The sequence below is a fragment of the Eupeodes corollae genome, chromosome 2 (genome assembly GCF_945859685.1).
Source record: "Eupeodes corollae chromosome 2, idEupCoro1.1, whole genome shotgun sequence".
Lineage (NCBI taxonomy): Eukaryota > Metazoa > Arthropoda > Insecta > Diptera > Syrphidae > Eupeodes > Eupeodes corollae.
Genome location: NC_079148.1, coordinates 107,937,315 through 107,961,207, shown reverse-complemented (window position 1 = coordinate 107,961,207; position 23,893 = coordinate 107,937,315). Strand labels below are relative to the sequence as shown.

The 23,893-nt window shown below is 29.7% G+C and overlaps 1 protein-coding gene across 5 annotated transcripts in view; it reads right to left on the bottom strand.

Annotated features, from left to right (window-relative positions):
• Positions 1 to 23,893, bottom strand: part of LOC129946264 (heparan sulfate 2-O-sulfotransferase pipe) — a 163,072-nt gene that overhangs the window by 106,128 nt on the left and 33,051 nt on the right. The window contains exon 1 of one of the 5 annotated variants that reach the window (XM_056056391.1): positions 17,176 to 17,889. The exons of 1 other annotated variant lie outside the window; for it this stretch is intronic. In XM_056056391.1, coding sequence (XP_055912366.1) covers positions 17,176 to 17,267 — 92 coding nt within the window. In that variant the 5' untranslated portion in view covers positions 17,268 to 17,889. Of the gene's footprint in view, positions 1 to 17,175; positions 17,890 to 23,893 lie in introns of those variants that run through there. 3 more of the 5 variants (XM_056056393.1, XM_056056394.1, XM_056056392.1) reach the window with 3 other exon arrangements.

Here is a 23,893-nt window from a genome sequence, read left to right as displayed (position 1 = left end):
TTCAAGGCGTAAGGTTTGAATTTCTTACCGGTATCGTAGCTACATACGTATATCCAAGATGATTTTCCAAATGTATAGAGAGACTAAGTTTTAATGAGCTGATGCGAAGACTTTTCTTAGGTTATAGCAAGCGCTCGCAAGAGTTACTTCTTAGAACTATGAGATGATTAGAAAATATATAGGTATGTATCGAAGAATGTGTACCTACACCTACATACAAACTTCATAAGAAAATGCGGCTAGAAAAGCTAAGATTGTAATGCTGTGTACGAGTATAGAAATAGAACCCTTCTTCCTACATTGGTATTGGTTTATTATTAAATTAATTTTATTTTGAAAAATGACACGCTTAGAATAACAAAACTGTTTTGTTAAGATAATTGGTAGATATCTTGCAACGGCGCTAAGCGACAGCGTTGCAAAGTAATTATATGGTTGTTTGATTAGTACAAACAAAAATATACCTATGTACCTACATCTTAGCAGAAACACGTTTGTTTCATTTATTAAAGCTTTGAACCCATTCCTTGAACTTTCAGGAAAGACGTTCAATGTTCAATTATTGCATTGGAGCGTAAAAACTTAACTCATATCAAATAAGTGTTCTTGTAGGAAGAAAAAGGAGGCTGGAAGTTTACCCACGCACTCATTCGTGTCCGTTGGTCGATATTTCTAAAAGTCAAAAAAGAATATATTTTCTGAAGGATACAAAAGTCTGATGTTAATATTTTCCATTGTTTCAAAGATACATGAGTCAAAACAATTTGTAAAGGGTGATTTGTTTGAGGTTAGGATTTTCATGCATTAGTATTTGGCAGATCACGCGGGATTTCAGACATGGTGTCAAAGACAAAGATGCTCAGTATGCTTTGACATTTCATCATGAATAGACTTACTAACGAGCAACGCTTGCAAATCATTGAATTTTATTACCAAAATCAGTGTTCGGTTCGAAATGTGTTTCGCGCTTTACGTCCGATTTATGGTCTACATAATCGACCAAGTGAGCAAACAATTAATGCGATTGTGACCAAGTTTCGCACTCAGTTTACTTTATTGGACAACAAACCAACCACACGAATGCGTACAGTGCGTACAGAAGAGAATATTGCGTCTGTTTCTAAGAGTGTTGCTGAAGACCGTGAAATGTCGATTCGTCGCCGTTCGCAGCGATTGGGTTTGTGTTATTCGACCACATGGAAGATTTTACGAAAAGATCTTGGTGTAAAACCTTATTAAATATAGCTCGTGCAAGAACTGAAGCCGAACGATCTGCCACAACGTCGAATTTTCAGTGAATGGGCCCTAGAAAAGTTGGCAGAAAATCCGCTTTTTTATCGACAAATTTTGTTCAGCGATGAGGCTCATTTCTGGTTGAATGGCTACGTAAATAAGCAAAATTGCCGCATTTGGAGTGAAGAGCAACCAGAAGCCGTTCAAGAACTGTCCATGCATCCCGAAAAATGCACTGTTTGGTGTGGTTTGTACGCTGGTGGAATCATTGGACCGTATTTTTTCAAAGATGCTGTTGGACGCAACGTTACGGTTAATGGCGATCGCTATCGTTCAATGCTAACAAACTTGGACCACCTAAGACGCAGCCGCGGTCAACATTTAAATGAAATTATCTTCAAAAAGTAAATGTCGTGGACAGATCTAACGTTTCAAATAAAGAATCGATGAGATTTTGGAAATTTTATGCGTTTTTTTTTTTTTTTTTAAATTTCTCAAGCTCTTAAGAAATCACCGTTTATAAGTTTTTAATTGTTTTTGTAGGTTTTAGCTTTTTGTAACACAAAGTTTTCAGTTTCTAAAAAATAACTAAAAGTTAAAAATGCCATTATTCATATAATCAAAAAAGAGGCTGATCCTTTCTGTCGATTTGTCTTGCTCAGAAGTTTTGTAGGATTTCGTGCTTTGTTAAAAAAGTTGTTAATTGAATTATTCTTAAAAATTTTAAAACTACCAACAATATTTTGCATATAATGAAAAAGTTTGATTTCAAAATCTAAAAACGAGATTTTTAGTTGAGAACCAATTTTTACAAATGTAAGTAATATTTTTTAAAAGTATTAGAAATAAAATATAAACAAATGCAAATGTGATGAATGAAAATAATTTTTAAGTCAATATCTTTTCTTACTCACGAGATATCGAAAACCGAACACCAATTTTTACCAAACTTGCGTACTATTTTTTGTAGTTGAAACTACTTCTTTTTGTGTTGCTTTTAAGAACGTTAATTACATTTATTAAATTATTGTAAATGGAGAGAATATAAGTGGTGCACTAAGGCGTATACGTACTTTCTTATTTCATTGTATTTTAAATTGTATTGTTCTTTTACTAAGCAAGACTCGTTGATTTACTAATGTTAAACAACTTAAAAAAATTGTTTCTAAAAGAAACTGCTAACATTTCAAAAAGTTTTCCAGAAGAATCCCCCGACTGCCTTGTCGAGTTTTAACAATTTTTACATAATAAGTCTTAGTAATAAACAAAAACTTAATTAACCAAAAATATTAGTATTTCACTCAACTATAAAGTTCTCAACGACATAAAAACGTAAGAAAAAAAAAACAATAATAAAAATAAGACTTTCATTCATTAAAAATGAACGAAACAATAAAAGTGTCGACACAAAAAAAAAACAAAGAAAATTAATACAATACTCAATTCAAATAAAAAAAAAGTTAAATTGGATTAACATCATATTTTAAAGCTAATTAACACTTTAATTTATCACTAACTATCCAACAAAATATTTATGTTTATACATTTTTATTTATTCCATTCCAGACAATTAGTTTACCCAGCCCATTTAATTAATCACACTATGAGAATCTGCATATTAATTTGTCAACAATATGAACTTTTTGAATTTGAATGAAGCACAAAGTATAAAGGTATGTATATATCACTTGCCATTAAATGTTTTTAATTTTTTTTTGTTGTATTTTAATATCTATACAAAAAAGGTCTGGTAATGAGTTTGTAAAAAAAGAAAACAATTCATTCACACTCGATAAAGTTTGCTAGAGTTTTATAAGTTTCAATTAATTTTAGATTAGAGCCTTTTTGTGAAAACAAAAGATATTCTGATTTAGAAAAAAGGTCTTACACCTTAAGATAATTTCAATTTGTTAATATCTAAGTAACAGCAAGTAGTAGATACCAGCCACCTATAGGATATACAACTAATTCACTTTATGCTCCAGATACTTAACTATACAGACATAAAAATGCTAACGTAGTTGTTGTACCGCACATCAGCATAACACCACAGCACGGGCACAACACCAGGTTGCAGTTAGATGATACAAATTGTTCACACAAGTGAAAGCATCATTTAATGTAATTAGCACCTCTCAAAGAGAAAGAAAAACAAAAACAACAACAACTACAACTACAAAATTGGGGTGGTATGGCTTTAATAATTTGAACTGATTTATAAGATTATATATACACCTGGTTATAGTAGTTATTGTTTTTTTTTTATTTTTATTTTCGTTTTATTTTGGGATTATATAAACGTGCAAGGCATAAGTAAATGTGGAACACTTCACAGTTTCAAATCTCGATATAAACAATTTCTCTCGATATAATATTATGACCAAATTTGGAGTAACGAATGTCTTTGCCATGATGTTGAGAATTGAGACTGAGAGTATTTTATATAAATACTTAACCTATAGAAAGAGATGTAGTCGAACATGCATGACCTAGATAATGATGACCAGATCCCGGAATTATAAGTAAAAAGTTAAGCAATATAATGAAAAAAAAGAAAGAAATTAAATGTACAATCATCATTTGGATTTCAGAACACGAAATTTTTGTTTTAAGCACCAATACATTAGGTGCGTGTTATCAGATAAAATTGTGCAGTAACCTATAAAAGGTATACAATATTAATAATAATAAAAGTTTGGGTCAATTTTGTAGGCCCTACTAATTTATCGACGAACCAAAGCTGGTTCGTAGAGTGATATGGGGTAAAAATCAACCGGCTTTAAATAGGGAAAATATGGATTAATTGATAACTTGGTAACCTTTTTTTTAAAAACAAAGTATGAAAAAGGTTTTACTTATCATAATCTCGCAAAGTGCAGAAAAAATGTTGTTGAATGGTTAGAAAATTATGGGGCCTGTGGCCTATTTCATGAACGTTGACGATTGCAACAGTTGGAAATTTGTCAATTTTTCAAAATCTATTCTGTAGAATTGTAGGAAAATACCCGTGACAATGAACTTTCAAGTATATTTCCACAGTTGTCAGGAATTTTGCACCAAATTTGTACTGACAATTCTTTTATGAAAAAAAAGAGGCTGGGATGCGACCAACACTGATAATTTCCTATCCCGTCTGTCTATTTCTCAAAAGTTTTGTAGGTTTTCGTGTTTTGTTAAAACAGTTGTAAGTTGAATTATTCTAAAAAAATTTAAAATGTACCAACAATATTTTGCATATAATAAAATAGTTTGATTTCAAAATCTATGTTTGCTAACGAGATTTTTAGTCGAAAACCAATGTTTACTAATTTTAGTAGCTTTGCTTAAAAGTTTGTATTTCTTATATATGTGTATGTAGATATGAATTAGATGAATGAAATTAATTTGAATTTAATTATCTTCTATTATTCGGCATATAGAACAACAATTTTTACCAACTTTGCGTACTATTTTTTGTAGATTTAAATATTGTATCGAAAAACTGACTGTTGGATTTTTATAAAAAATTAGTGAATGTTCTGTAAGATCAAAATAGTTTAAAGTCAACATTTTTAAATTTTAAAGAATCTTTGAGTCGAAAGTAATTGTTTACCAAGTTTTAGTACCTAATGTTTTTATTCAAGGTTTTTATTTTTTGTAAGGAAACATTGATTTGACGCCAATGTCTTAAATTTTTGAAAAGAAATTTGAGTCGAAAATCAATTCTTATCAACTTTTATTAATTTTTTTAGGTTTTGATTTCTGTAAAAAAACTGTCAATTCTTCGTTGCCCAAGTTTTGTTTGGAGCTAAAATCATTTTTTTAACTTCCCATAGGAAGTTATTGTAATGGGTCCGATTTGTCAAATTGAAAATTTTGACATTTCTCGACGTTTCAAGGTCCCTAGAGTCGAAATAAAAGATTTTTAGAAAGATGTCTGTGCGTGCGTGTGTGCGTACGTTTGTACGTCCGTACGTCCATACGTCCGTACGTCGGTACGTTCGCGACGTTTTTTTCGTCGTCCATAGCTCAAGAACCAGAAGAGATATCGACTTCAAATAAATTTTGTTATACAGATAATAAGGCAGAAAGATGCAGAAAGGGCTCTCAAAAAAATTGCGTGGGTGGTTTTTTTACCATAGCAGTTTGAAAAAAAGGTGAAAATTTTGGTTAACCCTAAATATCTTACGAACCAAAAACGCTAGAGACTTGAATTAAATTTTATATAATATATTGTAATGTGATACCAAACAGGTATTTTTTTTGAAAAAAAAAATCAATATAACGGTTTTTTTAAAAATCAATAAAACTGAAAAAAAAAAAATTGTCACCTCCAAAATTTTACGACTGAAATATGATTTCATCTCTAAAACAATTTTGTGCAACGAATAATAATGTTTTTGACATCTGATAAAATTTTGAGAAAAATCGAATTGACAGTTTTTTTTTATAAAAAATAAAAATCTAAAAAAAGCATTACTCAAAGTTCGTAAAAATTGAATATCGATTCAAATATCTTTTCAAAAACTTGAAATTTAGGCTTCAAGCTTATTTTATCTTATAAAAAATATTGTTTTTAACATTTTGAAAAATGTTGAGAAAAATCGAATAGACAGTTTTTTTACAAAAAATAAAAACCTAAAAAAAAAGTTATAAAAGTTGGTAAAAATTGATTTTCGACTCGAATATCTTTTCAAAACTTTGAGATATTGGCTTTAATTTACTTTTATCTTTCAAAAAATCTTGTTTGCAACATTCAGTTAAAGTTTGAAAAAAATCAAATTGACAGTTTATTTACAAAAAATAAAAACCTGAAAAAAATTTATAAAAGTTGGTAAAAATTGATTTTCGACTCAAATATCTCTTTAAAAATTTTAAATATTGGCTTCAAAGTAATTTTATCTCATAAGAAATATTGTTTTGAACATTTGGTAAAATTTTTAAAAGAATCGAATTGACAGTTTTTTTACAAAAAATAAAACTCTAAAAAAAACAATACTAAAACTACGTAAAAATTTACTTTCGACTCAAATAGCTTTTTAAAACTTAAAAATATTAGCTTGAAACTTATTTTATTTCACAGAAAATATTGTTTTCGATATTCAGTAATTTTTATATAAAAATCCAACAGTCCGTTTTTTCATAAAAAATAAAATCTACAAAAAATAGTACGAAAATTTGGTAAAAATTGATACGAGTACATATAGACAAACTTTTAAGCAAGACAAATCGACAGACGGGATGGGAATTTATCAGTGTGGGTCACATCCCAGCCTCTTTTTTCATAAAATTTTCGCAGTGACAAATATTTTTTTTTTCACTTTGAGGGGACAGATTGAGGATCGTTGGTTAATTGTGTACATCTTTCTGCGTTAGCAATGTTAATAGAGTTGACAAGTTCGGGGTTTTGTTGGTTGTAATCATGCTTGGCTAAAGCCATACTACATTTTTTTGTGTTTTGATGAATTAGATGTTTTTGTTTTGGAGGTATTTAGGGCATGTTTATGAAGAGGCGGAATGCTAAGCAGTTAGGGCACATCATCCGTGAGCATTTGGATGGTTCGTGAATTGGAGAATTACAGTGTTCACAATTTTGTTGATCTTTTGAACAGCTTTTAGTCATGTGGCCCAGTAATTGGCATTTACGGCATCTCATGGGAGATTGAATGTACTCTTTTGCCTTTGCTTTGCACCAACCGATCTCTACAGTTTGAAGGACTTGGTATAAATCAAATGTGAAGAGCATTAAGCCTGTATGTTGGTATTTATTTGTATCAATTTTTTTTGAGAATTTATATACTTCACTTACTCCCTGATCTTTCATTTCGGCTTCAATCTTAGCTCCGCTGACAGTAATCAGCCAAGGGGCATACGCAATGCCTTTGGAAAAGTTAAATTGCTGTGGAGAGAAACGATAACTGGGATTTGATTTGCAAGGTTTCTTATTTTTAGGAATCTGTCTGCTATTTGCTGATTTTTGACCGAAATAAGAATACTTCCATCTCTCAAGAAGGAAATATTTTCATAGTAAGTGCTGATAGAATCAATAGATTTTCTTAGTATAAAAATACTCACAGTTGAAAGCGGAGTTCTTTGTGGGTTTTTAGCAGAAATAACAATAAATCGAGGATTTTTTGTATTTTGCTGCTGCGGCAATCCTGTGAATTTATCAACACAATTTTTGTTGTTTTTTTTTACCTACGTTCAAGCAATGAGTTATCATACAAATCATAGTAGTAACCTGGTTGTTTCTTTTTAGAACCCGTCTCCGGGCCCATGCTTTAAGTAAAACCAAAATAGGGTTATGTTTTCACACAAACAAAATTGAAAAAGAGAAGAAGAGAAAACAAAATAAGGAAATAATGATTTGAAAATGGTAGACAACTTTGTTGTCAATTGAAGCACGACTCAACGAATGAAGACGTCTCTTAATCGATATTCTCGCTTTGAAAGCTAGCTTTATAAAAAAAAAAAAACAATTTATTGTTTTTTTTTTCCAAAAATATATTTGTTTGGTATCACTGTACAATATATAATATAAAATTTAATTCGAGCCTCTAGCGTTATTGGTTCGTAAAATATTTTAGGTAAGCCAAATTTTTCATCTTTTTTTGAATTGCTATGGTAAAAAAACCACCCACTCAATTTTTTTGAGAGTTCTTTCTCTATTATTATCTGTATAACAAAATTTGTTTGAAGTCGATATTTGTACTAGTTCTTAAATTCTGGATGAAGAAAAAAACTTTCCGAATGTACCGACGAACGTACATACAAACGCACGCAAAGACATCTTTCTGTAAATCTTTTTTTTAGACTTGAGAGACCTTGAAACGTCGAGAAATGCCAACATTTTAATTCGACAAATATTAACTATTAGTTAACTATTACAACAAGGAACGCAGTTACGGTACAGTTTTGACAATGACCTAAAATGGCAAACGATATATTTTTAAGTGAAAGTAAAAACGATAACGATTCTCAGCAAGGTCTACATGTAATACGTTGCCGGTTGGTCGTGGCGCTCTCAAAGGATAATTAATTGTATCTCGAATCAACTTTGAATACTTAGCTTTTTAATGATAAAACAAGATTTTGCAAACTGTGACTTTTTAAAATTGAAAAAGTGCCTACTTCCTGTTATACAATAAAAATGTCACGACAAATTTTTCATCAAGTATGGGTCGGAGGACAATGACAACATTGTCAGGACAAATGTGTCAGTATATGATAATGACAAAATTATTATCATAAATTTGTCATTTTGTTTTTCTGACAAATTTTTGCACTTGATAATATTTTATGAAATACAGATTTGTAAAACAAGTGTGAAAAATGTCTAGAATTGTCAGCTGTAAATTTTCATAAAAACCATGATGTTATTTCCTACTTTTTTATTGGGTCAAAAGTTTATTTATTTTAATGTCTAGTTTTGTTTATGGAGAGTGACAAATGTTACAATTGTATTGGCACACTATCGCTATAGATTTTTTATCTAATTCCAGTACCGCCTAAGCCCCTTGGTTAACATATTTGTGTCCATAAAACAAAAGGTTTAATAGAACTGAGCTTTTCAACGATATATATATTTATTGTGGCAACAGCCAACGTTTAGTCAAAAACCTCCATGTTTTCTCTTTTAGGTTTTAAATCCAGAAAGTAAAATTGTACAAGAAATGGAGGTATTGAAAGATATTCTCGGGTTTTTCATCTCAAAATTGTTAGCATACCTTCAAAGACACAGACAAAGCAGACAAGAATGTCAGGTACTATTAGATTGATGAAAGCGATGAGATCAATGAGTTCAATGAGAATTTTTAAGACATATGAGACCAAAATTACTCTGATAGGACCAACGTGATTTACGATGTCGACAGATCCTATGAAACAACCAGACCCAAAAACTGACTGATAAAACCCAAAAGAACGAAAGGAAAAAACACTAACGACACATTCCACATTCTTGATAAGCTTCCGTTCAAATAAGAGTCTCGTCTCATCTTAATTGTACGACACAAGGCCAAGATTTGTTTGGTACTGCTTCAAAAGCTTCTTTTTAAGCCTTTTCAGTCTAAGTAAAAATGTTTCTATGACAAGCCAAAAACTTTGAGTTTTTAAGGACACTGAGATGCGTCGAACAAAGTTTTGTCAGATTTTCAATTCTAGCCATACTTTCGTAATTGCATTTAAATTTCTTTTCATGGACACTGATCTTTAAGATTAAATAAAAAAATATTTAATTTACATCACCAAAAAGTCAAACAAATTCGGTATGGAATTGTAAATAGGAAATTTTCATACTGTCCAATTTTTCTTTCATGAAAATATGAATAGAAACTTCGTTCTTAAAGTCGATATCATTTTAAGCAATTTTCTGAAGTAGAATGTGAAATGAAAATCCAAACACATTCGTGTGAAAAAGTTGAATATTTTATTTTATATTGGTTTGATAAAAATGTTTTCCTATAAATTTTATTCAAGAAGAATCTCAACTTCTAAACCAAGAAAATTTCTAAATCAATTTTGAAATAAAAAATAGGCATAGTAAATATTGAATGTATTTTGTATGTACTTTGGTGATCTATTTTGAAGTTATTTTAAAATTTAGAAGAACCTGCTAAAAAAACCCGCAGCTAAAACAAGTTCAGAAAGTAAAAGTATTAAATTGGTATCCAATAAATATAAATAATTGCCTTGTATCTCTAAGTATTTACGGTCAAATTTTTAAACATAATAACACCATAATAATTGTTGTCCATTGAAAATGTCCATACCTACACTTAGAAAATAAACTAAAAAAACATATTACGAAACCATTTTCAAGCCGGATTTCACCCTGTCCAACATTATTATACTTTGATTTGATGCTGGCTGATGGCTGTTGGCTACTCAACTAGCTCCATCCAGAGCTACCATATATAAATTGAAATTGCACTGAATGCATAATATAACCTCAAGCCAGTCATCAGCCTCAAAATTACATCCAAACATGCCGCAAAGTCCAAACACATTGCAATATCTCCCATAAAATCAACTCTTCTATCTATCGTCGTCGCGTCGTGTTGTTGTCGTCCATTTATGTGGCTCCATTAAAAAATAAAAACAAAGCAGAAAAAAATAGTAATACTTTAAAGAACGTACCTATGGTATGCAGCGTACATAGAGCAGCTTGCCGCTGAAAGCAAAAACACACATCACGCTAACCAATTAATACATAAACCTATTAAACAAGAAAACTAGATCAAAGCCTGACCACTTACACAATCTGTTCGCACAAAGTCCCTGAGAGAATCTCGCTGATACTGGTGATGATGACGACGACGACGGACGACGTACGACGAAGACTCTCAAGACTTCAACGATCCATAAGTTACCTCTGGCTGTGAACTAGACACAGACCACTAGCTGGCTGAAAACCAAAAACCCATAAGCTTTGTGTAATCCATAAGCTACTATATTGTTATTCATGCGATGGAACTGGATAACCAAACCATTATCATCTTTTGTTCTTCTTTAAAAGTCAGGTTTTCAATTATTATTATGTTTGCAACTCGGCGCGTCCTATGGGAATGTGTCTGATATTGTTTTTTTTTTTTCATTCCACATCGACATCAGCCCTCCCTGCTCCCTATTGTAGTATGGTATATGAAAAACAAAAAAAAGAAAATCTAATCCACAAGATTTTGAGCTCAATTTATACCGGTTTCCAATTAGATCACCTTATGGAATATAAGTTCTTCGATTAACTGGCAATATGGCTGCAAAAGACACTTCATTGAACAAAAGAAACTATCTAATTTAGTTTGGTTTCGAATATAGGCATTCGGTTCTGGTATTATAAGAATTGGCTTTGGCTTGGTTGGGGTTAGAGAGGAATTCCCATACTGATATTGGAAGGGGGATAATGGCTTAAAAAAGGACGTGTTGTTTGATGCGTTGCATTTGAGTGAGAAAGAAAATTGATGGAAATTGTGTGTGGTGGTAGGTAATAGAGCGAACCCTGATTAGATTCAGATGAAGAATTTTGCAATTTATAATTTTTCTTTGACTATACTACCAAGCTCTGTAATCGTGACATTTTTATGAGTTTCTCTTTTAAATTGTGTTAAAATCTTGTCAATCAGAAAATTAATGCAAATTTCATACCCGCAACCCGCATTTAAAATGATTCATTGTCTTTTAAAACTATTAAGTTTCTTTATTAACAGCTGTTTGTTTGATTTTGATGTTTTTAGAAGAAACAAAAAAATAAGTGAGAAAATACAAAACTTTCCTATAATAAAAGATGTTTTAATACTAGATTTTCTAAACTAATGACAGGGATAGTAACGCTCTTGATTTTAAAATTAGATGCACTTATTAGACAACATTTACTTCTCATGTATAGAGTTCAAGTATTTTACTAGATGTAATTGTAAACAGAATGTTCTAAAAGTGCGTTCAGACCAAAGAAACATTTATGAAAATTTGTAAAAACATTTCAGAAACATTTTAAAAAATTTCTGAATTGTTAATGAAAATATTGAGAGCGAGGATATCATCAAATTAATAAAAATGTATGACTTAAAAATAGTTTTGTGGGACACGAAAATTTTAAAAATAAAATGAAAAACGCCGACACTTTATTTATAAGATTTACAAAAAATACAAACTATGAAGACGATGAGGAAGACATAGGCACAGAAATGAAAAAAAAGAAATATTTCTAAGAGTGTCCAAAACAAACAAATCAAATAAATTATATCTGAAATGTTTTTGAAAAGTATTTGAAATGTTCTATAAAATTTAAGAAACCTTTTTCAAACTGTTCTAAGTTTTTGATGATAAAATTCAGGTTTCAATTTGAAAAAAGGCGCTATCATTCGAACTACAGAGATCACTTCTCATTCCGTCTGTCAATTGGTCTTGCATAAAAGTTTGAAGGTTTTCGAGTATTGTTAAAAAGTTGTCAGGTAAATTATTCTTCAAAATTTTTTAATTACCAACAATATTTTCCATATCAAGAAACAGTTTAGTTTGAAAATCTAGTTTTTTTTTTTATTTTACCAATTTTAGTAGCATTTCTCAAAAGTTTTTATTTCTTATATAAACAAATAAAAATTGGACGATTGAAATTAATTTGAGAGATATCGAGAACCGAAAATCAATTTTTACCAAATTTGAGAACTATTTTTGTAGATTTGAATTATTGAACATCGAAAACAATATTTTCTGTGATATAAAATAAGTTTGAAATGAACGTTTTTAACTTTTGAAAAGCTATTTGATTCTAAAGTAAAATTTTACTAAGTTTTAGTATTGTTTTTGTTTTTAGGTTTTTAAATAAGACAAAATTAGTTTGAAGCCAATATCTCCAAATTTTTAAATGATATTTAAGTCGAAAATCAATTTTTACCAACTTTTGTTTATTTTGTTTATGTTTTTATTCTTTGTAAACAAGTTAAAAACTATCTATACGATATTTCTCAAAATTTCTCTGAATGTTAGAAAACAATATTTCTTATAAGTTAAAATTAGAAAAAGCCATAATTTGAAATTTTTGAAAAGATATTTGAGTCGAAAATCAAATTTTACCAATTTTTTTTAATTTTTTGTAAAAAAAACTGTCAATACAATTTTTCTCAAAATTTTACCAGATATTGAAAATGTTATTCAAAAAAGTGTTTTGAAGATAAAATAATTTTTTATTCGTACAATTTTCAAATTAAAACATTTTGTTTTTTTAGCTTTTTATTTATAAAAAAGCGTTAATTAAATTTGACTTCAACAATATATTTGTTTGGTATCACGTTACAATATATAATATAAAATTCAATTCAAGTCTCTAGTGTTTTTGGTTCGTGAGATATTTTGGATTAACCAAAACTTTCACCTTGTTTTAGATTACCTGGAGAGTCCTTTCTGCATTATTATCTGTATAAATAAAAATTAGGTGTTGCAACAGTCCGTAGAGAACCTGAGCCTAGGGACTTACAACTCTCAACCATTCCTGTGTGCGAGTAATGTTGTCGGAGATGAAGGGGACCTATAGTTTATATGCCGAATGCGCACGGCTAAATTGAGAAAGCACTTTTCACGACAAACATTTCTCTTGAAGGATTTGTCAATTCCTCGCAAGAGGCAGTACCCGTGAAAAAGTTAGAGGAAGACAGGGATCAAACCCAAGACCTCTTGCATAAGAATCACGCTACGGGTACTACCGGTATACTACTATATGACATTTATTTGTAGTTGATATCTCTACTGGTTCTTGAGCTATGGACGACGATAAAAACTTCCCGAACATACGTACACACGTACGCAGAGAAATCTCTCTAAAAATCTTTTAATTCGATTCTAGGGACCTTGAAACGTAACAAAATGTAAAAAATTTGAATTCGACAAATCGGACCGCTTACAATAACTTCATTTGAGAAGTTAATAAGACGAGATAATGCTTTTAATAAGGCATGTGTTTTCATTTCGAAAACATCTTGTCATAAAGTTTATTTATATTTAAAAAACTTGTGTGGTATTCTCGTTGTCGGACGTTTTTCCACCTCTAACGCTCCTTATAAGGTTACGCAAATTATGGTTAAGTTGCTGAAGGGTATCGATTTTTGTTATTAGTTTAAACAAAAAAAGATATAAATGTTTACTGTCTTTCTGTAGATTATTATCCAAGTCATTTTTCGGGTTCTTTATGTCTATTATCTTAATTGTAAATTAATTTTTTTTTTCAGGAACCCTTTATCATTACCTAATTTCTAATGAGAGCAAAATTTATTTACTTAAGAATATTTTTTTTTCACATAAGACCATTAACTTTCAATAAAATAAAAAAGAGTACGTATTACAGTACGAATACGCCAATCTAATTTGTTCATTGCAAAAATTAACGTTAAATATAATTTTATACAATAAACTAATTATTATAAATATTATGTCCACAATTTTTTTTAAAAATTGAAATTTTGATAATAAATATTGTTCGTTAGATATTAAAACGTCTATCAAAATATTTTATTTTAAAACTTAGTCCTAAGGCTGTTCTTAAAACGAAGTGACATTTCGCAATCTAACATTTCGTAGTCTTTCTTTTGATATGGCCTCTCATATTTTTGCTTCAAAGGTAAGATTCTTTCATTGAAAAACCTATTGTCAATAAATAAACATAATTAATCTACTTTAAATAAAAGATTTTCATCTTGATATTTAACAAAAAACTAATGTTTTTTAAGAGGAAGCAATGATATTTTCAATACTAGCTAAAGTGCCGCCACGGCTACAATTACAGTGATATCTTTTTAATGAAATTTTCCATGAACAATTCGCTCTTCCAGAATTTTATTTTTAAGGTGGATTTTAGAGTAAGACTTTTTCTTTTGCGTGACCTTGAGAAATGTTTGAATTGCTAGATATCTATGTGCCAATTGTGAACATCTCTTAAAAAAAATGAAATACTGCCAAGAACTGTGACTGCAAATATTTATCTTTGTTCCAGTAATTTGTTAAAGAGTGTACCGTTTCATATTAAGTAATACTTGGTGGAATTTTAATACCAAAAATGAAAACTGCCCAAAAAGTGGAGTATTCGGAAATTAAATTTCTTATTGAAACACCGTTTATATTACAGAGACAAGATGAAAGAAAGTGACCGGCAAGTTTGTTAACATCTGAATCAAAATGTTTCTTTAAAAACATTGTTTATTACGGTTTATTCAACAGTTGTTTTTGTAATTTGTTAGTTAATTTTTCTTTTATACCGTTATTTTTTAATCGGAATTTAAAGTTGTTCAAAATGTTTATTATGCAGATTGTTGGCAAAAAAGCTGATAAGATGTTTGGAAAATTTTCTCTGTCAAAATGTTTAAAAATAGTAATACCCAATAGTGATTTATTGAGAGGCTATTAAACGACCGGCATTATGGTAAGATAAACCTTTAAAAGTCGAACTTTTTCTTATTGTATTTAACCAACAAATATTTCTGAAAAAATAGATATACTTAACTATATTTTAAAAGCAATGTGAACACTGGATGCCAAAGATTTGTTCCTGACAATTAAGTTGCACTTTTCCAATGTTTTTAAACGGTCGTAATTTAAATCCTTCTTTAAAATTATTCTATCACGTAGAAATTTTGAGGTAATATAAATTTATAACGTAGCTTTTTTTTAATAAAATTCGTGACGATTTTCCAAATCTATATAATCTCTTTCCTCAAGAGTCCGCTGAAATATTTAAAGCATTTTATAAAATTTTCGAAAAACTTTTATAAATTATTAGTTTTCATAGGTATCAAATTAATCCTAAAAAACGGTTTCCAACAGAAAAAGGCAACACGGATTATTTGCAATTTTTTTTCTTATAACGAATTCGTCTTGTAACAATTCTACCATATCATGTTTTTGAAATAATATTAAAGAATATAAAAATATTGCAGAAAACTGTTGTTGAAAAACTTGAGCAGAGTGCTACTCGTAAAATCAAAGTTTTCCGAAATCAATAGTCAAAAAAAGACTAGTAACTACTGAAAATTTACTGAAACTAAGAAAGATACTTAACTGATTTAAACTAAATTTAGAAAACAAAGGTTTAGACTTTGCAGAATCGTTAGACAATTTATTGTTTCTGGATATGGATAAGTTGTAATTTTTTTCTTAAAAATCCCGTTTTGTATTGTCTTATGTAAAAGATACATTTTAAGGCACGGTTTGGCTCCAAGACCGCTTAATATCTTAAAAAGTATTGTTTTGTTTGTGTGACATAAAAAAATGTAATATTTTCGACCAGTGTAATTTACAATTTAACGTCTTTCTTGAATTTTGAAATTGTCTCCAATTGCAAAGTTAAAAAAACATTGATTTACTTAGTAACACTTCAGAAATAATATAAATGTGAGTAACAAGATCAATATATTATAATTCATTCAGTTCAGAAAAAATATAGCAAATTTTTTAAAGGTTTTATAAAATTTTCGAACTGTTTTTTTTACATAATGTGATTTATTAATGTTAAGTAAGTTGTCAACTTTTTTGAAGGAGTTTTAGGATTGCTTATTTAAAAAAAATAAACTAAACAAATTTAAAATGTATTTTAACCTTAAATGAAAATTGAAATATTTGTTCAACATGTAAAACACTAATTGTAACAAAAATTTGAAAGTATTATAAACTATTAGAATCACAGAAGTTATATGTTCTTAGCACAATATTAGAATTATTTAAGTCGTAAATTTTTATTTACCTACTTTTATCAAACGAAAGTAAACAAATATTTACTCAACAGGGTGCGAAAAATTAAGTAGGCCACACATAACAAAATCATAATCACTCATCTTTCAACAATTTTCGGTCTTAAACTGCTTTCTTATTATGTAAATAAACAATAATTTGTTAAAAATCTAAAATATTTAATATGCCAACACTATATTTTACTTTCGAGCAAACAGCTTATTATATTATTGATGCGTCTTGACCGTCTTGTATCAATATGATTCTTTAAACACCGATAACCAAAATTAAAATTTCTTTTCTAATAAATACTCATTTTTTTTCCATCCACATTCATTTTAAAGGAATTCGTTCCTTAGTTTTGAAATTAATTTAGATATTTTTGTATTCGTTTATAAACAATGTCGTCAAAAACCTCGTTAATCATTCAAAAATCAATGAGTAGCAAATTAAATTAACACCTTAATATTTTAATAGATAAGTGTGAAACAAGTTTGGTTCATAAAAAGTTTCCTTTGTGTTTCTTCATAAACAAAACTTTAAAATCCTAAAGAGCTTAAAACATTTTCAACAAGTAACATAGCTCTGGAAATTTAGAAAAACCCATCCGACATCTTACAAAATTCCCATCAACTACTCAAGAATGTTCTTAAAGTAGCACATCAAAACAAAACCAGTCAACAAAATTTTAACTAAATGTTTAGAAGCATACAAAAAAGACACTTAAAAGTTCAAACTATTTGTGTGGCTTACCTTTTTGGATAAGGTATCCGTCTATATCGAAATGCGTTCTCAACATCACGAATCTTCATCTTCATGCAATTCTTGTCAACCATCAAACTCATATAAAATTCACTACACACTCACACAATTGACACACAAATCTAGATTGATTGACAATCACGGATTGGCCTAAAGCTTTTTAAGATCCAAGAACCGAAAAAGACACACAAAATTTTATCAAAAAAGAAAAACCTCTTCGCGATTGTTAGATTGATGATGCTATAAGTTTTGGTGGTAAAAGATTTACTTTAATTTTTATGATCAGAATTATAGAGTATACGTCTTGAGCGATTGAGTATCGCGAAGCAACTGATTGTTTCGAATAGCGTTTGACCGCCTTTTGGAGCAGCCAATGTTTAGTTGATGATGGTCTGAGTCTGGCTTCAGTTTTGGCTTCAGCTTTAGCTTCGTTTTAAACTTCGGCTCTGGCTTTGAAAATCTGACTCTCCGTCTCCAGAGTCCGGAATGGCTTACCTAGTGCTTTACAATATAACAATACGGATGACAAGGTAGCAAGAAACAAACCGCTTATACGACGAACAGATACACTCCACGAACAGTGACAGCAACAACAACAACAAAAACAACAATAACGCTTGCAGAAAAGTGAACGAACTTAATATTTATTCGTGGCGCACCTGGTTAGATGTGTGTTCCGTTTCGTCTATCTGTCTAAACTTAGCAGAGCTAAGAAGAAAGGTAGCTATAGTAAAAGAAGTAGCCTTATACCGCACAACAACCGGCACTTATGAGCTTCAGCTCGGCTTGAAGAACTATGCGCGATGCCGGTTTTTCTTTTTTTTGGTTAAAATGGTGCAAGAAGTATAAAAATAAATTTAAGCCAAAAGCGTAGGATAATGTGAAATGGATGGTGAAATGTGAAATTGCGCTTAGAAGAACTTGCTTGCACATTTGAGCCAGGTTTGATTCGAACACGGAAGATGTTTGGGATTGTTTGTGTCACTTCTAGCTTGGTTTTTAGTTGTGTTTTGGCCTGAAGTGCCAAATTTGCTAGGATTGAGATTTTAGATAAGCATCAATGTCTTTGGGTTTTTTTTTGGTTTTGGTTTTAGCTTAAATTGGAACTAACCATTATAGCGGAAAAAGTGAAAAATTGTGTGTAGGTGTGTGGCTGCGTGTGTTTGTGTATATGGCTGTGTTTTGAGTTTGCCAGTTTGGTGTTTTAAGAGAAAACCAATTTCGATTTGATTATACAAAATTGTATAATAATTCATTATAAATACTTTTGGTCTACATTTTGAGTTTTTTCTTTTCTTTTCTTACCTTTCTTATTTCTGTTTTTGTTATTTTTAATGATTTTTGTTTTATCTTTGAAGACAACTTGATGATATTGTTAATGATGTTTATATGATTGGGTTCACTTATTAACGGCGGATGGGAAGCGTGGCACATATTTGTTGTTGTTGTTATTATTTTCAAAGATTTATATGGAGTTATTATCCAATAGATATTTGCTGCATTAGTGCATGAAGTAGAGATGCATAAAAGTATAGCTAATTCAGGTATAATGAATAACGGATTTCTTTATTGAACCGTTTCAAATTGGTTTAATTAGTTTGACGGAACATAGATGCATTATGTGTCTCAATTTGAATGAAGGTGGATTAAGATTTGACTGCTGAGCCGAAGCCCGATTAAATTTAAATAGAGAGGATTAGAGGAAAGTGGGACTCGAGATAATAATCAGTTGATAGCATATCAAACAGAATTAGGCCTGATGAGATTAACTGCTTTGCCTGTCATTATTTGAACCTTCTAGATGACTATAGACAATTTAATTGAGCTTGTTTGGATCTCATTCTCATGGGTTAATAAAAATGAAAAATAACTTTGAATGTTAAGAAACGTGAGAGTAATAATTATTAAATATCTATTATTCATGACCTCTACAAACATATTTTTTTCTCATTTAAGTTGACAATAAAAGTGCAATTATTATCAATTTTTTCTTATTCTTAAGCACTTTTTATACTTTTGAGAGCTTATAGTCTTCAAGTTCTGCTGCATATCTTAAGTATGTGTTAGTTTAATGGTTAAGTCATTTACTGTAGATTGTATTGTTTTCAATTTAATTAAAAAAAGTGTTGTCTATAGTTAGATGACTTAAGTAGGTTACGAAAATAAAAATAAAAATTGTTGAATTCAGTTTAAAAAGTAAGCATTTTAAAATTCTCATTGCAATTTATTTTAATCGGTTCAAATTGTTGAATTGAAAGTTTTGATATTTCTTGACGTTTTGATGAGATGGCAAAATTTGAAGTCAATATCTCTCTTTGTTTTCTTTGTCGAAAACCATTTCTTAACAGTTTTTTGTTGTTTGTGTAGATTTTCGTGTTTTTTAAATAAATAATGTCAATAATTGAATTTTTCTAAGAAAAAATTAACTATAAAAGTAAGCAATATTATTTTTGTATGATAAAGTAAGTTTGATTTCAATATCTGTCTTTTTTGATGAAAATTATTTTTTGTCAATTTTACTAAGTTTTTATTTTTTTTTAATAAAAAATAAAGATTGGATTTTTCTTAAAACATTATTTAACGGTAATAACAAACATGTGCATAGAATAAAATATTTTTGAAGTCTGAACCTTCATCCATTCTCGATATATTCTAATCGAACATCAGTTTTTACAAATTTTGCATTGAATTTTTTAGAGATTATTATTTTTATAAGAATTGATTTTTCTAAAAATGTTAAAAACATTACTTTATAAAAGAAAATTAGTTTTAAGATAATATCTCTAATTTGTTCCGAAATATTCATGTCAAAATCAATTTTAAAAAAGAGGCTGGGATATGACCCACACTGATAACTTCAAATCCCGCCTGTCGATTCGTCATTCTTAAAAGTTTGTACGTTTTCGTTTGCACATAGGTAATGAAATAGTTTGATTTCTAAATCTATTTTTATTAGCGAGATTTTTAATCCAAGACCAATTTTTACCAATTTTAGTAGCATGTCTTAAAAGTTTTTATTTCTTTTATAAACAAATAAAAATTGGATAAATGAAATTAATTTGAGAGGTATTTTCGGTAGATTTTATTTTTTAATTATAAAACGGATAAAATAAGATAAAATAAGTTTAAAGCCAATATTTTTATATGTTGAAAAGGTATTTGAGTCGAAGATCAATTTTTACAAATTTTATTAATTTTTTTATGTTTTTTCTTTTTTTTGTAAAAAAACTGTCTATTCGGTTTCTCTCAAAGTTCTACTGAATATTGAAAATAATATTTTTGAAAAGATAAAATTAGTTTAGCCAATATCTCAAAGTTTTTAAAAGATATTTAAATCGAAAATCATGTTTTACCAACTTTTTTTAATTTTTGTTTAGGTATTTATTTATTTTTAAACTGTGAATTCGATTTTTCCCAAGTTTTTTTCCGAATGTTGAAAACAATATTTTTTTATAAGATAAAAAAGTTAAAAGCCTTATCAAATTTTTGAAAAGATATTTGATTTGCAGTTCAACTTTTACCAACTTCGAATAATTTTTTTTTGTCAATTCTATTTTTCTCAATATACTGAATGTTTGAAAACAACGTTGTTTTTTAATAAAGATAATTTGGAGCCAATATCTTAAAGTTTTGAAAAGATATTTGATTCGAAAATCAATTTTTCCGAATTTTTACTATTTTTTTGGGTTTTTATTTTTTGTTAAGAAACTATCAATTCGATTTTACTCAAAATTTTACCGAATGTTGAAAACAATATTTTTTATAAGACAAAATAAGTCTGAAGCCCGAAAATCAATTTTTTTGGGTTTTTATTTTATTATCTGTACAACAAAATTTATTTGAAGTCGATATCTCTTCTGGTTTTTGAGTTATGGACGACAAAAAAACGTCGCGAACGGACTTACGAATCGTACGTGCACATGCACGCACATACATCTTTGCAAAAATATTTTACTTCGACTTTAGGGACCTTTAAGAAAGTCGAGAAATGTCAAAATTTTCAATTCGACAAATAGGAAGATATGGGAAGTTACAAATTTTAAGTAGCGTGTTTTTAGGTTGTTAGTTTTTGTAAGAAAATCGTCGCTTTGATTTTTTTAAATCAGATGCCGAAAATGTTATTCTTCGTTGCATTAAACTATTTTGGAAGTAAAATTATTTTTTGTTCATAAAATATTCGAGGTGACAAATATTTGTTTGATTTATTATAAAAACCGTGCATTGAATTTTTTTCAAAATTATACTAGTATGGTATCCCGAACAAACATACACACTCTCGTAAAGACATCTCTCGACAAAAAAGATTTCGGTGCTACAGGCTTCGAAACATCGAGAAATGTCAAAATTTTCAATTCCACATATCTAACCGATTACAAACACTTCCTATGTGAAGAAGAGAAAAACCACGAGACTGATAAGGAGACGAAAATCAGGTTAAAGGAGACGAACTTAAATTTCTCAATTCTAAATACCAAGACGAAATTAGCAATTAGTCACATTCAAATAACCGAACGACTCTTAAGCTTTAAAAAACCATTGAACCAATAAATGTTTATCTCTTTTTAAAGAAGCCCCTTCGTGTCACATGAATTAAGGGGACCATGGCAATAGGTTTACATTTTGCCTCTGAATCCAGGATTTATTGTCCGTGTGGTATGTATTGGTGCATTATCTTTTTGGAAAGTTAATCGTTGAACACCGAATAATTCAAAAAACTGCGGAAGAGATCGTTCTAGAATCGATTTCTAAGTGATTACCGTCATTTTAGAGCTTTGAAAATCTAGTTCCACATGCCATTACACCGCCTCCTTTGCTGTGCCGCTTTTCAAGATAGATTTCTACCTTTCCTTTATCATGAAAGTAGCAGTTATATCCATCCGGTCCGACCAAATTAAATTGTTTTTATCGGAAACTACGACACACGGGCCAGACTGCATTCCACTTAATGTTATTTGTTGCAAAATTAAAGCGTTAGCTTTTGTGTGCAGCATTCAATGGTGGGTTTGTATTCATCTTTTGGTGTCGTATATGGTCTGCTTTTTGTATCCCCCAAACAACAGTAGCTTTTCTAGCATTTACCCCAACTTCTGAGTTGATTTAACAAATGGAAACCATTGAATTTGAAGCTGCTCTCACTATCACCCGCCTTTCCTGAAATGATGTGGGTTTAGAGACTCTTCCTTTTTCATATATCTCTGGGTACTTGAGGTAGATGAATACAACATTTGAACTTTTTTTAATGATGATGCCATAAAACGGATGGTTTTGCTGAGATTCCGGTAAGCTTGAATTTGGCCTGTTTCCTCCTTGGTAAGTTCCTTACCTCTAACCATCTTCTTGATTCTATCAAATTAATACTAGTACTAAGCCTCCAAAACAATCGAATTCTAATTTTATCTCATTTAAAACATGTCAATAGGTAAATTTAGATCCTGTCCGATTCATTTGCTACAAAAAACAACCGTACTTTTTATGACCTTCGTCGGAAAAACCGTCAAAAAAATTGGGTTTGTCTACTTTATCTAACATTTTTGTTTCCAATATAAGCTTAATACATACTAATTTCATTCCACATTTGGATTTTCCAAAAAAAATATAAAGGTTTGGAAAATATCGAAAACGAAAAAAGCTTGTCCTAATTCATGTGACACGAAATGTATTTTAAATGACCAATTCCCACACTTGCTGTTTTATGCTCTTGATAACTTCCTTCCCAAATTCCATCGATGCGATCACTTTTTCGAAAAATAGCACGGTCAGAAAACTATTTGTGTATAATTGTAATTTTTGTTGATTTTATACCAGTTAGAATTTTTGTAAAGTGAATTTGAACAATTTAATCGCGTCCATTTTTGGTAATGGCTACGTTTTGTTTTAATTAACAGCATCAAAAGTGACAGATACCCAAGTAGCCGGCTATTGAAAAGGAAAATTTCTCATAGGTAATGCCTATAATTCAAAGAGTGCACGCGCTTCGAAAAATGCATTCCAGGTTTTTGTATGGCCTTTTATATTATTAAGATTTTTGCTAATATAATACAATTTATTTAAAACCTGGATTTTTCCAAATGAAACTTTAATCTCAGAAAAATTCAAACCAAAAGATTCAGCTCTAGGCAATTGAAATCAAATGTACCTTAGACTATATTTAATTCATATCGACTGACGTTGCTCTAAGTATATGTGTGGTTACCTGATGTCTAACAAAGAAAACATTGTTTCCACTCGAAACAAAAACCAATCTAAGGAAAGTAAAAAACATAATAAATTATATGTTGTGTTGTTTCCCTACCTATCCAATATTACAAGAAGTTATACCTCGACTTCGAGTATTTGCTATACATCAATAAGTCATTATATTTTTACAATCTCCTACTGTATAAAGACTTCATTCATATAATGCTGGGGGCGTGAATAAATATAATAAATATTAACTAAAAATTAATACATTTCTGTCCTCATCTAACATATAAGCCATAATCAGTAAGCACTCACAAGGCCAACAGACAGGTGTTTCAAAATAAATAAAGAAATTAATAGATGGATATTCATTTAATACTTTCATTTGTTGGTACTTTTGTGAAAATTAGTAAAAGTGATTGAAGAAAGGTGTGAAATAGTTTTATCTATGTACCTTTCCATAAATAATCTGCAACAAAATTGATGCGTGTTTTTTGTTTACATAAGACTTATGATGTTTTTTGGTCAA